We start from the raw sequence: 15,110 nt of genomic DNA, 5'->3' as shown, positions 1-15,110 counted from the left end.
GGGGGCGGGGAGGAGGCAGAAATCCTTAATAAATAAATGAATTAAAAAAACTTGTTTTTTTTCTCCTTTTCTCAATAAAACGTTACCTCAAAAAAAAAAAAACCACTTCACAATACAAAAAAAAAAAAACAACTGGCAACTATTTCTTCTGCTGCATTCTTTCAACAATTTACCTCAGATTTACTACAATTTTCACATTAAAATTGCTTTTTTATGCTTTTCTTGTAAAAAAAAAAGAAGTAAAACCCTTTATCCATATATATTTATATGCAAGTGTCCATTGCAAAGGGTCATTGGTCTGGTTCAAGGCCTCTGGTGTCTGCTACACTTTCTATCTATGTTGGGCCCTCACTGGGACGCCTCTTGGATATCCTACTATTGTCCTGTATCATGGAGACCCTGCAGCTTTGCATCTGCAAGAACATTCTTTTCTATACTCCCGCAGATCACTGATGGGATGGATGTTGGGGTGGAGTAACACATAACCCTAGTTCTGAGCCTGGGTAGTTGCAGAGTTGTTCATCGAGCCAGCTCTCTTAGCACCAGGGTGAGTTCTCCAGGTATTACCGTGGCTTGTTCACCCTTTCCAGCAAGAGATGGGGCCAGTTCTCCTGCTTCCATGCCCTCAGGGTTGGATCTTCCACACCTACACCTTCAGGGTCAGTCCCACTGTGTTGCCCAGATATGGCATAGGGGCCACTCTCCAAGTCCTGCACCTGATGAGGGGCAGGGCCAGTTTTCTCATCTGCCCCAGGCATTGATGGGCAGTGGGGAGAGGGCATCTCTCCCCTACTCATCCCTCCATGACAGATGGATAATAGGGATAGCTCTCCCATACTCAACTTCAAAGCTGGTTCACCCACACCTCCACCAATGGGGTTGGCTCTATTTCACTCCCTATGTGAGGTGCAGGACCCGCTCTCCCAAACTTATGTTGGGGTGAAGGGCATCACTCCCCTACCCCGGCTGTGTTGTGGTATCTTTAATGATAAAGAAACTTTAATTATATCTTACCATTGTAATAATCTTTTATGTACATCTTCTGAGATGTACCCAGAAAACACAAGTTGTACAATCAACAGCGGTTTGCACAGAGACAGCTCATCTATATCTAATCTGAGACCTGTCTTTTTGCACTGTGGCCTATTTGACCTGTGTGCACCTACTAGATTCCAGAATTGTTCTCATTTTTCTATGTGGTAAAGGTAACTTGGGAAAGACGAAATAGGTAATAGAGTAATCATATTTTTAGCACTTCTTAAGGCCTGTGGATTCCAAAAAGACTAATATAATTTATAAATGAATTCATAATATTCAGTCTACCCTTCCTTCTATAGTCCATCAGTGTGAAAATGCTTTCTGTCTATTGGTGTATTTTTCCCCATGACTAAAGAGAAGGCAATGAAAAGGGATTCTGTCAAAGGAAAATGTTAAGTGGCAAGGAGATAAAGTCTAATTACAAACAATCACCTCATTCTCCTTGGGTCATGGTCCAAGTGTAAACTCAGGGCACTCATTTCATAGATTATTTTGTACTAGTATCACCTCTACATTTGTCGACCCAAAAGTGACTTGATTCTATTAACTATGTCAAAAAGCTTCATATTTGTGGGGAAAGTGACAGACATGGTTTATTCACCCCAACTGCTTCATTATGGGAAATGGCTGGCAATCAGTTCTGCAAGAGCAGGGAAATATATTGATAATGAAGCTGAGACGATTGTACAATGAAAAATGAAACTTCACACCAACAAGTTACACGAACACATTTATTGCAAGTAGCTCTACGGAAAAGCAAGTCAGATATATATACATATATATATAAACACTATACAGAGTTGCAAGGTTGTCTCCCCAAACTGCAAACGAGATGCCTACGAACAAGAAAGCTTAAGAGTATTTACAAAGGAAGACAAACACAGAGCAACTCAAAGCAGGTCTGTGAAGCAGAAATAGCAAATGCAATGAACTATTGGAACTGTAAAGCTTTAGTTTTTACTGACCAAGTAACTATGTATGACACCAAACTAATGTAGTAGGCATACACACACACAAATCGTTCCATCATTTCTTTTTCTCAGCAGCATAAACATCACTGGAAGGTAAGTGGTATATTGGTACACATATTCCATAGATTCTTCCAGCACAATACTGAATAAATTAATTAAATCTGTAAACTAAGAAGTTGTATCCCAAAGACTGCATATTTGTTATGCTGTACCTGTGACTATATGTACCTGTGACTAATCATATGTACTGTTGTGTCTGAGGTTTCCATTCATTTATTCAGCAACTGTGCTACCTCTGTGCTCTACGTTCTGTACCCTGTCTATTGGCAGCCCCTAAACCGAATATGTGAATAAAGTAATACAGCAGTTTCCCTCAAATAATCTTTTCTTGCTACACTTCTGAACGATTATGACAACTTACTCGAATACTTGAATTAAAATGGTAACAGAAGCCCTGAAGGAAGGCTGCCTAAAGAGTACACTGTTACGATGAACAAAAGCCACACTGCATTACTGACTAGGTAGGACCAAGAGAGGAGCCTGAAGGGACGGATGAAAGTGATGCCCTAGCAATGACCAGAAACTGGGTAAGTGACTGGCATTGAAGCTACATCCTCTCAGCACAATTTACACAGGGAAAAAGGAGCACTCCCCATCCCTTTGCTTGGTAGGCAGGGAGAAACAATAGAAATCAACTCGGTTCTTTAGAAAGTTAGTTCAGCAACATATACTAGAAGCCTGCTCAAAGATAGAAGCACACGTTCAAAGATGTAGGAACCGAGTGGCAAAGAACTTCAGGTAAATATTACACTACTTCAAAGTTGCACATTAAATGCGAAGCAATTTTTTTTAAAACAGAGTTACACACAACAGGTACGTCTAGAATCACATGTTACACAAAGGTGCACATACACACAACTGTGTGCATACACACACTAGCACTCACACACTTTTGCAGACACTTGCTCAAACACTCACACCCATCTGTGAGATGATTGAGGTTTGCCAGTGATGGTGCTACAGCCAAGAACTGTACGCCACCACATAACAAAGCTCTAAGCAAGCTTCAGGACCTTTGTTTCTATCCTGTGTGGTCACCACCTGATGTTGTCATGTCCACAAAGGTCCAGGTTCCTAAAATCTTAATTCAGTTTCTATCAGAGGCAAGCAAAAATGGGGGTGGGGTGAGCTTGCTCTGAATTATTTTCTTTTAAATTTTGTACATCTTATATTGGCTTATATTTTCTGGGAGGAAAAAAAAGCCTTATAAGAGGTTCCATTTGGCTTAAATTTTAGGCAGATGACCAATTGATATTTCTGATATGGGAAAAAAATTTCTTTATAGGTGTCCTGGGCATGGGAGGAACAATGGCTACTGGGGGAAAGGCCAGAAAGAGGGGGAGATAGTTTGAAGAGTAGGAAGGAGGAGCCTCCAGAGAGGCAGAAATGGTCTTTTGAGATGGAGGCTTGCCTCTTTTCAGGGATAAATGTAAGTTTCAAAATAATAGGTTTGGAAATGTCCAATCCACTAGCAGACCATGGCTAGGTTGTACATGAACAAGTAGACAACCTGCTCTTTGGCTCTGCCTTTAAGATATTCTGTCAAGACATCACTTTAGTTGATAGTTAGTGTCAATAGAATGTCGCAGTATTGTTAATGGGCAAAATCTGAGATAATTTGCCCTTTAGTCATGTCTTTAAAATACTGAAAATGCCTCGTCAAGTTAGAAGAAGTTCAGTTCAGATTAATTCCTTGATCAAGAAATGTTTTAAGTGTGCATTGATCAGAAACAGATTCCAGATCATACCTACCTTCTCATTAATATATATATACATATTTATCTATCTGCCATTGTTTAAAGATGTTCACGTTGAAATTCATCCAAGTATTATATGTCATTAAAGTTGGTACTGGCTGTATTTACATAGACTGAACACATTTTTAGAGAGGAAAAGGGAAGTGTTATGAGATACTAACTTACAGCATCTTATTCCTTTCAAAAGGACAGGTCAGGGAAGCTAGGACACAAAGCCTATGTACAGTGTGAACATCTTTAAGTCAATCAATGGATCCAGGAGGCAGTAGTGAGAATGAACTCCATGAACAGGCTCATTCAGCTGCCACGGTCCAGTTGACTGGTAGGAACAGAGGCTGGTTTCTATACAGAAGCATTTTCTTTCCTTTAGGCAGATCTGGAGTAGATGAAGATGAAATTCTGTGTCGTTTTTCTTCTAAAAGGTGTTTGATTTTGGTGGCAAGGTAATCACTCTACAAAAAAAAAATGATGACAAAAATTATTTTCAAAATCAGAGTAAAGAACTGTTATCCTTCCACGTTTTTGAACAAAAGGAAACGAAACCTAATGAGGTTCTCGAGAGACACATTGAAGATACTTCCTTGGCACAGACATGGTTAATCAACAGCCTGGGCTTCCTGAACAGAGAAAACACAAGCTAGACAAAAACAGTAGGATAGTTACTCCTCTTCCCAGCCCAGTTTAGCTGCCTCAGTGGAGCCTTAGAGAGAAAATGTTCAGGCTTCTCCTATATGCATAAGTCTACCTTTGCCTTAGATGACACAAGTCAACGGATTTAGGAACAATTGTGATAAGGGTCTTCTGACCTAATCATGGAGTTGCTTCTGAAAGAACTAGCTATAACCGCAAAGATTTGATTGACATTTCTATTTCTCTACCAAAAATATATGACTCTCTTAACTATCCGTTGAATGCGAGGGCACATAACAGAGAGCACAGTGTATAGAGCAGCGGGAATTAAGTATATGGGGGAAGTTACTGGAATGAAAAAGAGAAAGAAAATGCCGGCAAGTGGATTATGGAGTGTCAAGGTTACTTTAAACTCTGGTTACATCAAAGTACCCAGTATTTCATGTCACCTGAAATGAGCTAAAAGAATCCTTAGAAAGCTTCCTCTAGAGTAGCCTTCAAGTAAAAGATCTTTAATTAAACTGTAAGTATCTATTTCTTTTGATGGATATTTTAATGAATGCAACAAGACTGAGCAGCAAAGTCTCCATCCTTTCCCTACTTATTGTGGTTATTAGTCATGCTCATTGTTCTTTCCTTCATATTAAAAAGGTTAGAAAGAAGTACCCTAAATTAGGAAGTATTATGTCTTTTCATGAGTGCTACATTGTGGAATTTTAGCTTTAGGATAAAAGGTATGTGTGCTCATCACAGATTAACTGTGGGTATGCATATTATTAGCAGCTCATCTACTTGTGACAAAACTGGGCTAGGTAGGATCATGGAATTTGTTCAAATATCACGTACATGTTTTTAAAAGAAATGTGATGTTACAAAGATATCTTAGTAATTTAGCCTATTTTTAATATGCAACATCTTCATAGTTCATATATATAGTATATTGCAATTGTTTCAAATGGGAATTTCTGAGTATCATAGGTTATGCACTTCAATTCATACATTTTTGCAGAAATATGTAAATTAAGTTCCTAAGCTACCTAAGTGACAGGTCTTGGAATTAGGACCATTTGTTGACATTGGAGTAATTTTCCTTTATTCTTTCCTTTCCAAAAACAATAGCAGCTCTAATAAAGAGTTGATGCTTTCCTATGGCACTTGCGTCACCATTGGGGGAAGCGTGAATAACCTACTAAAACCCAGAAAATAGTCATTGTAATTTCAAATTTACAAAATGTGCTTGTCAATTCCTATTTAACTATGCTAGTAGACAGGAATAATGTTTTCCAAACCTGAATAATCCCAAAATATTATAACTTGCTTTAAAAATGCATGGTGGGAACTGGAGCCACAGATTTACATTTATAATTCTGTTTTTCTTAGACCCATGGAGCATTAGGTTGGAAAACAGACGTACGAGTTACATTTTCAGCTCTGCCACTTACCTTCGTGAACACGGGAAAATTCTTAACTCCAGCTTCACTTCCAGTACTTACCATCACTGAAATAATGAATGTGAATGTGCTTTGAAAAATATAAGGAAATCAATCTGTAACTGGAAAGCATTCCCTCAATCAAGAAGTTATCAATTTAACAACAGTTCATTTGAAATCACACATAGTAATGCTTACTTCTTTCTGCAATGGACAGCTGCATCTGTTCCAACATGAAGTGTATTTGTTTTTAGAAACCTTAGTTTGTTCCCCAAGATAAACGCCTGCCAATGATTGGAAGTATTTTGGTTCAAGTTTGGTGATTAGAGACAGGGAAAGAAAGCTGGAGACCCTGGTTGAGTATTTATGAATGTATAACAGTCTGGTGTGCTTAATTAAAATCCTGGCACTGGTTTCAAAGAGATGTTTTTCTCGTAGCTGACATTTTTATTCTGGAAGCATCAGTCTTAAAATAGAATGAATGCATGTGAATAATGGTTGCCAACAACTTTAGCTAACTTTAACTGAGTGAAGTCCTTCTTAACTGTTTAGGTCAAATACCTCTTTACTCCAAAGAAATATCCAGATTTGGGGGGATGATGAATGCTATATAAAATAAGTGACCCATTAATTATAAATGGAAAATCTCTGGTATTTGGAAATTATATTCTAGTTATTTACAATAAATTTAATACAGTAAAAAATGATTTGCTTTCAGTACCCACAATTTATAGCAACAGGATTTGGCAGCAGGACAATGAAAAACAGCTTTGACTTCCTATGTGGTGATAACAGGACCTAATTGTCAAAAGTTAATTACTAGTTTTTGGCCTTTTAGCACCAAGTACTACCATACCATAACTAATTTGGTTGAGCAATTATTTCCTGCCATCTACAGCTGCCCATTTCATTCTCCTATGCTATGTCTTGAATAAAAATACCAGAGAAATCTACATCCCAAATCACTTCAACCTATCAATTTTATATCAGGTAAAGCATTAAAAGAAGCAAAAAGGCACACAAGGGTTTAGGGATAGGACTAAATCACATGGGAAATGATACTCTTCTAAATGCTAATGTGTTCAAAACCTGAAGCATTCATCATCAAGGGATTGCTTTAAAATCATTTCGTTCATTAAAAAAATACATACTCAAGTTATATTCTGGGTGTTTCTTTCTAAATGGTTTGAATGAGCAACTGTAAAATACTTACATGAAGCTTGACTGTAGATACGTACAGTTGTACATTCATTATTTTTGCATTGAGTGGTAAACTGGTCTTAATAAATTATAATCTCACATAATAAACACATTTCAATACAGAGATACCACCTGTGAATAATCATGCGTGACACTTGTAATGAAAGTAAAGACTAATGAAAAAGAAACACAGAATTTTAACTTAGCTTTGTGTTTCTAAGTTGGTAGTTAACAGTCACAACCAAAACAGTGATTGTAACTACATAATAACACACACATAGCTCTTCTCTATTCCAGCTCTAAGCACATTCCCTAAACTGAGATTAACTTATTGAGCTATGTGACTCCTAATGATATGTCTTTGTTCCTTGTTCACAATACTATTTGTTTCTTGACATGTTTTCATTTTTAAATGCTAGATAAGAAAATAAAGACAAAACAGAAATAGGTGAAAGTTCTCCTATAGCATTACAGAGAAACATAATCAGAGTCATCTGGCCTGTTTTGAACATTTCACAGACAACACTTTATCAATTCACATTAAAATGCTAATGAAAGTCATTTTCTGCAATAGGTTGCTTCAGTATCACACATCCTCGAAATCCCTTCCATGTGATATACTGCAGAAAATTACATCTCAAATCTCCCTTTAGCATCAAGAAATTAGCTAGTTGTCAGAAAAACTAAATCATTAGTTTAAATGCTTGAAATTTTCACTTCAGTGTTAAACCAATGACAAAGTAAAAATCCATTATATTTGCAAAGTGATTTCATGCTCCCAAATGCTTTCATGCTCATTCGTTTCTTTCAATGTAAGCTCTTGCCTATCTATGAGATACAACTTCAGTGGTGTAGGCCCTCAATAAAGTCAGGAATTTCCTCAATAAAGAATACAATTGAAGCGTATTAAACCTCCAAAATAGCTACAAAGCCATTAGTCAGTAATTAAAAAATATAATGGCCCTGGATCTCAATAATCCTCAGCAATCAGAGTTTATTTGAAGAACAGTATGATTTCACTATTTTTAATTTATGTGTGAACAAAGATTAGAGTATTAGAAAGTGTAGGCATCATTTCAGAGAATCACAGGGTCCCAAGCAGCTACTCTGATGCATCATCTCTTTTGATGTGGAGTTTTACATCGAAGTTGTACCTTGTACCTTCAGTGTTTAGGCTCCAGCAAAAGCTTGAGGATGATTTGGGGGTGCACTTTCTGTTTACTTGTCCCTGAAAGGCTGATTGTTTGATTTTAAGTTCTTGGAAATGGAACTATGACTTTTAAATATGTAGTTATGATAGTAGTTCTCTCTCTCTCTCTCTCTCTCTGTTTGTGTGTGTGTGTGTGTGTGTGTGTGTGTGTATGTGTGTGTGTTGGGGGAGGGAGGAGCCTTACAATTTAAAGAACTTTTGAATTGAGTCCTTTGGCAAGCCAAAGCATCCCTTAGTCGCTTTAATAATCACTCTTTTGGTGTGTCTGTGCTGCAAGTGTGAGTTTTTGTATGGCAAGTTTTCTATAGCCAGGAGAGAAAGAAGAGGCGGGGGGCTACACCTGCACTAAATGGGGAGCTTGTAAGGTGGCTGTTGTGATCAGCCCCCAACTTGTTCTGCCTGATCAAGCACAGTGGGCAAAGATCCAATCACAAAAGCATTCCAGAGCACAAGGAAAGCAAACTGACCAGTGGAATGAGAGCTGCTGGGAACCATCCCTTCACTGGGAAGGAAGCATAGTCTTCTAAAGAGAGAAGGCAGGGCAGGCTACAGGGTCATCGTCTGTAGATGTTTCTCGAGAACTCTCAAGACAATATTGTGAACTCTTGGAGAAGGTTCACTCTTACAATTCTTCCCTTCATTCACAAAATTAGGCCTTGACCCCCTCCCTTCAGGGTGGGCTGCCCCTGGAGTCCTGTCTTCTTCCTCCAGTCTTGTTACCTTGCTTTCCCAGAAGATACATCAATTAAATGTTTTTTAAACGTTTGAAACAATATTCATATCCATAATCAAGATGCAACTACAACTTCTCTAGAAAGGGGAAGGGGTGAAAGAAGAAAATGAAGCCCAACAAAAGTGACTGGCCTTTCCCTACCAGTGACAGAGAAAAGGAACACTCACAGTTTCTCACAATTCAGCCTGCACAACAACAAAAACAAATCAACACAAAAACTTTCCAGAGCAAATGCTGCCTTTTAATTGCCTGGGGTTTGAGATTGTCTATGTACCCTCTCACCATTCAGCTGACAACTGAGAGCTAACCTTTTGGACAAGTCCCAGCAAACTGGGCAAAAGATAACTGTTTTATAGAAAGTAACCATGTTACCAGTTGGCTGGTTACTGCTAAACTTTCCGTACTTTCATTGAACCCCTGTGCTTAAACTGGGCACTTGTAGTAAAACAGCTTTAGCTGTAGGCTTGAAAATTAGTTGATGGAGCTCAGTTTCTGAAGGACTTAGAGAAGAGGAAAGCAACCTCATGAGGTGAGGCTTTAAGTTTTAACTGCACCTGAGAAATAAATCCAGTGTTTAACAATTGGCTCTGTCAGTTAAATTTACGGCTTAAATCAAAGCTCATGTTATCGCAAAGGCCAGAAAGGTCCCATGTGAAAAGTGAAAACTGAATTCTACTCTCTCTAATAACAATAGTAAATGAACTATCATCTCACTTATCGCTAACACCACAGCAAGTAACGCATCAACTCACTCATTAGGCAATTTCCGTTAACTTCAGTATTTTAAAATATAAGTCACCAACCTCTTTTCGGAGAGTGATCACTTCTTGTAGTCACGTCTGGCAAAGTCCATTCTCACGTAAATGTCGTCGTCGTCGTCGTCGTTGCCCTCGGAATCCTCGCTCTCTGGGGCTTTCAGCACCCTTCGCTGGCAAGGTGGAGATGGGGGAGCGGCTGCACCGGCCTCCAGGTCCTCACCTCCGGCAGCTTGGTTACCTGCTCCATGATTCCAGCCTGCTGTAATGTCCTGGACCTCTCTTACAACCTGGGCACCCAGAGCATTAGCAACAGGTTGGAACCAGCGAGAGGAGGCGGAGTCAAATCTGGCAGTGCTCTGGAAGCCGCCAAAGAGAACACCAAAGCCAGGGGCCGCTGCGAGTGCAGAGACCACCGCTAACGCCTGGCTCACTGCCAAGAGGGGCTCCTCAGTTACATCAGCATCCCTGGCCGAAACGGAGGGAAAATCTCTGTCGAAGATGTCAGTGGGGAAAGCAGAGACCGCAGCTCGGATGTTGGCGAATAAACTTTGGGAACGGCTTTGTGGGCGTCTTCTCTCCTGCACTTCCTCCTGCAGCAGCAGCCTAGCTACAGGTGGTGGATGAGAATATCGACCAGGAAAAAGAGAAACGTCCATACAGCACTCAGAAAATGGGTCGACTACATACATTTCACCGGTTAGAGCATCATAGCGAATGGCACGGTCAGCAAAAGGCACGATTGGTCTCATGACTGGGTTGAAAAATAATTCAATGTATTCACCCTCTTCCACAATGCTACCTGTAGCATTGCCTGGAAAAGGATAAAAGGGCCACCTAGTACGGGCCAGAGAGATGGAGCTGGCACCTGGTAGAACCCGTAAAAGATCTGAGAGACGGATTGCTGAATTTGGAAAGGGCACCCCGACTTCAACATTCAGGTAACTAGAAATACCTGTGCGTCTGGGGCCAATAATTAAGCCCCACGAATCTGGCAGTCCTTGAGCAGAGAGAGCAGGCTCACGGAGCTCTCTCTTAATGAAGTCAATGTTGACATAGTCATGAGAGCTATCAGCTCCTCTCTGCTCCTGTGTGGGATTTACTGGTTTGGCCTTGATATTATTTCCTTCTGCAATAAAAGAAAGTCGGTTAAGTCCCTCAGCCTTGTTCACTGGGAACTCGTCATCTGAAGGCTTTGCAGGTGACCCCCTATCTCCAGGTTTGGAGAATGACCACTCAGTCTCCGAAGCCACATCTTTGGTGCTCGGGCGGAAAGAGGGTTCTTTGTCTAGACCCCTCCCCAGGAATTTCCCAGGCAACATCGGAACGTACTCACTATGGTCGCTCTGTCCCAAGGGAGAACTGTGAAAAGAACTTGGCAGAGAGAAGTAAGAGCTCCAACTTTTGGAGGAAGAACCTCCCTGAGGATTGGGGGGATTTTTAGGAATCGCACCCGCTCCAGGAGCCATAAACATGTAGTCACTGTCACTGTCATTGTCCTTAGAGTCATCCTTTTCATTAGTATCCGGTGCTTTTGGAGGACTTGGGGCAGGTGGCAGTGGGCTCACTCTGGGAAACATCATCATGTACCCTCTGGAGTCTTCAAATGGTGACTTAGAGTGGCCCTTCTTTGAAGCGGAGGAATTTTGAGGAGCCATTAGCATATAGTCACTGGAACACGCAAGGGGAGCAGCCACCCCTGGTCTCATTGGCACATACGGGTCATCCTCGTCTTCATCAAAAGCTCTGGCTCTGTAAGGCGCCCGGGTTGCACCTTCTAGGGTCTCCATATCTCTCACCTCTTTGACTTCTTTGCGTTCTTTTGTGGCTCCCTTGTCCGCACAAAAATAAAGTCGGAATCTTCCCCCAGACTTCCCTTTCCCACCAGTTGCTCCAGTTGATGGGGGTGGAGGCGGCGGTGGTGGCGGTGGCAGCATTTGCTGTTGCTTGTTTTGAGTGAATTTACCAAAGTACGATCTTTTCTTCAGAGATTTTCCATGGTCACCATCATCGGAGTTTTTCCCACTTCCTGAGCCCTTGGCCCCTCCTGGGTTCTTGCCACCACTTGAGCCACGTCCATCGCCAGGTCCCTGGCCACCACTTGAGCCATGGCCACCTCCACGCCTCTGGCCTCCACCTGAGCCATGGCCACCTGCTGTGCCCTGGCCATTTCCTGAATACTGGTTTCCTCCAGCAGCACCCTGACCTCCTGAACCCTGGCCACCTCCAGATCCCTGCCTGCCACCTGAGTACTGGTTTCCTCCTGAGCTCTGACTACTGGAGCCTTGACCGCTTGAGCCCTGGCCACCTCCTGACCCCCTGCCATTTCCTGAGCCCCAGTTGTTCATGGGCATATAATCACCTTCGTTACCTTCCTCAGCGTCCTTGTCTTTTTCTGCAGAGTTGCTAGAGTTGGAGACTTCTTCGTGGTGTGAGACACGTACCGGGGGGCTAGGCGCTAAGCGGTGGGAAAAACTGGGTGGTACTGAAACCGCTCTCCTGGACCTGCGGGCTCTGGGCAGGTGCCCCCTTCCTAGCCTGGAGGGAGGTAGAGGCTCAGAGGGTTTGAAGCGCCTGTTAAAGAGCATCTCTTCCCTGTCACTGATTGCCCTGAGGTGGCTTAAGTGCTCCAAGCGGTATCTTCGGAACCAGCCGCAGGGTTCCAGCTGGTGCGGGCCCAGGTGCCTCCTAGTGGACAGCAGGGTTAACAGGTGGCCGCCGATACTGATGCTGTAGCTGCGGCATCGGGCTCTGTATTCGTCTGCGCACAAGGCTCTCATCTTCTTCAAAAACAACTCATGCATATTTTGGGCCACCACACAGTCATCCACCTGCATCCACAGCTCCCCTGGACCGATGGTAGTGGACCTGCCAACTTCCAAGAAGAAGTACTGGTCTGAGTGACCACAGCGACGAATGCTCATGAGCTGGACGATCAAACTGGCCACTTCGGTATTGAGCCTTACAAACAGGACCTCCTCGTCGGTAAGACACAGCCGGAACACGCCGCTCAGCTCTTTTCTGTGCCCCAGCCCCCTGGGTTTTATTACTACCTGCCACACATCTTTATAGAAGCATGGCCCCGCCGCCGCTGCTGCTTCCAGGGCATCCGGCTCTCCGTCCGGCTGCGCGCCTGGCAAGCCGCAGCGGCGGCGCTTGCTCTCGAGGATGAGGCGGCTGAGGAGCGAGTACCAGCTTTCTTGTTCCGACTGGTTCTCGGCCACCAACGCGAAGTACTCGTCCTGGGTGAAAAGGGCAATGAGGTATCGGTACCTGGCATCAGCTCGTTGGCTCACGGAGAAGCACTGGTGCAGGATGAACACTCGCCTGGGCGGGATGAGCGAGGGGATCGGTGCACCGGAGGCGGCAGCCGCTGCCGCAGCGGCCGCGGCGCGGACACTGTGCCGGAACTTCCTGGCATTTTCGTAGTATTCGAGCCGAGCCGGGGCGTCTTCGGTCTCGAGTTTGAGGACGAAGTAACGTCTGTGCCCATGCTTCTGCTTCCTCAGGTAGCCGCGTTTGCAGACTTCATCCCCGACGGGGAGGTCCTCTTCTTCGGACTCGGAGTCTGACCGGGAGCCAGTGGCCGTGGGGAGCCACATGGCTCCCGGACAGGACGACCCGGTCCCAATGAGTGCGGTCGGGGTTTCCGAGGAAGGAAGCGGGGTGGTCGCCACTGCTGCTAGAGCTGCGGAGGTTGCTGCTGCAGCAGCTCTCAGTCTCCTTAGCGCTCAGTTGCCAGCGAAGGAGCAACTAGCCATGGTGACGCGCGGTGTATTTAAGGTGAGCGGAGGAGAGGGGGGGCTAGGGAAAGGGAGGGCTGGGGGGGAGAAGAGGCTGTCCCCCGCTGTCTGCCCGCCCCAGACCCCTCCCGCCTAGGCCCGCGTCCCCGCCCACTCCACTGGGCTCACAGAGGCAAAACAACACGTGACCATAGCCTCACGCGGCAGCCCGCTCCAGATCCAGCTCCCCAAAAGATGGAGGGGCGCAAGCGGCCACCAGTAGAGGTGTGCAAGGGACGGGAACCAGGGGCCAGGGATGCAGAGCCATTTTCAAATTGGCAGAGACACTTTAGATGAACCTCCAGAGCCTTTGGTCCAAGGCGGAACCGACGGGAGGAGGCGGGGCTCTCTAGCCACACCAAGCCTAGATGGGAGTCCCAAAAGGATGGGGCAGGGGGTGGTTGTAAGGGGTGGAGGACAGAGCGGCCTGACACCAGGCGAGGATGGGGCGCCACAGCTCCCACTCGATAAGCCTGAGGGGGCTAGAGGTGGTGAGGGGAGATTGAGCTGGCACAGTGAGGGTTGATTTGTTTGTTTATTTAGGAAGCAGGGACCAGGTGAAACCTGTACAAGGCTCTGATTGGTTAGGATACGAGCCAATGGGAGGGTCCAGCAAGGGGGTGGCCCTGAATTCATTAATGCAACTGGGGAGGGGGGTGGTAAGGGATGAGGGGGCGTGGCTGGGGTCTGGGAGTGGGCTTCTCTATCTGGTTGTCTCAGGCTCAGGCGGTAAAAAAACCCTCGGAAAATAGCTGTTAATGGTGGTGATAAAGTCCTGCAAATCCCAGAGCAATGGTGACCCTCTGCCGGGAGACCTCTCTCTTTCCTCCCTATAGCTCACATACATTTTCCGTTCCGATTGCAGTCGGCTCTAGTCCCTCCCGCCTCTCACTATGAGCTGGGCTTCTTAGCGAAAATGACAATAATCTCTGAAAACATGCTAAAGACCTGAGTCCTCAGACCTGCTGCACACCAAGCTACACAGACTTCCTCGCCTGTTCCAACCCTGACAAAACGCCAGCGACTCTTAAGACTCAGGAATAGCAGCTATGCCGTCAAAATGAACGTGATCTGTACAGAGAGTGTATTTCTAGTCCATGAAACACAGGTTCGCTGGAGATGGTGTTTCTATTTGATTGATGACGACTGTGAAAGTACAAATTTGGGGGCCTGCGAAGTATACAGCCATGTTGGAAAAAGCCGGACTTGATTCTTACCGAAAAACAGTGTTGAGCTGTCGTGATTTTTTTTTTCTGGAGGGCAGGGCTTTGAAGGGTGCCTTTTAAGGAATTTACAAATCCTAACTTTCTTTTTCCTTGAAGGAGACTGGAAAACTTTACGAAAAGAAAAGCTGCTATCTAGAACAAAGGACTGTGCTGAATAAATGTCCTCGAATGTATTTTACATCCTTCACTTCAAGAAGGTCTTTGCTTTATTTCAGTTTACAAATTGACATCACAAAAATAAGAACCTACTGCCTCCCTTTCTGTTGGAGAAAGTGCCGGAGTGTAAGGTGTAAGTGCAACCTCCTGAAAACTGCCTCT

At 43.9% G+C, this 15,110-nt stretch overlaps 1 protein-coding gene across 1 annotated transcript; it reads right to left on the bottom strand.

The window, feature by feature from the left end:
* Positions 1 to 1,762: 1,762 nt before the first annotated feature.
* Irs4 (insulin receptor substrate 4) lies at positions 1,763 to 13,545 on the bottom strand. The gene is given in 2 exon segments (XM_005367338.2): positions 1,763 to 4,278; positions 9,833 to 13,545. A coding segment is annotated over 1 exon segment (3,696 nt). The 3' UTR covers positions 1,763 to 4,278; positions 9,833 to 9,849.
* Between the last annotated feature and the right edge of the window lie 1,565 nt (positions 13,546 to 15,110).

The sequence above is a fragment of the Microtus ochrogaster genome, unplaced genomic scaffold, assembly GCF_000317375.1.
Source record: "Microtus ochrogaster isolate Prairie Vole_2 unplaced genomic scaffold, MicOch1.0 UNK17, whole genome shotgun sequence".
Classification (NCBI taxonomy): Eukaryota; Metazoa; Chordata; class Mammalia; order Rodentia; family Cricetidae; genus Microtus; species Microtus ochrogaster.
Note: the sequence above shows the minus strand (reverse complement) of the source record. Positions and strands in the feature narration are given on the sequence as shown.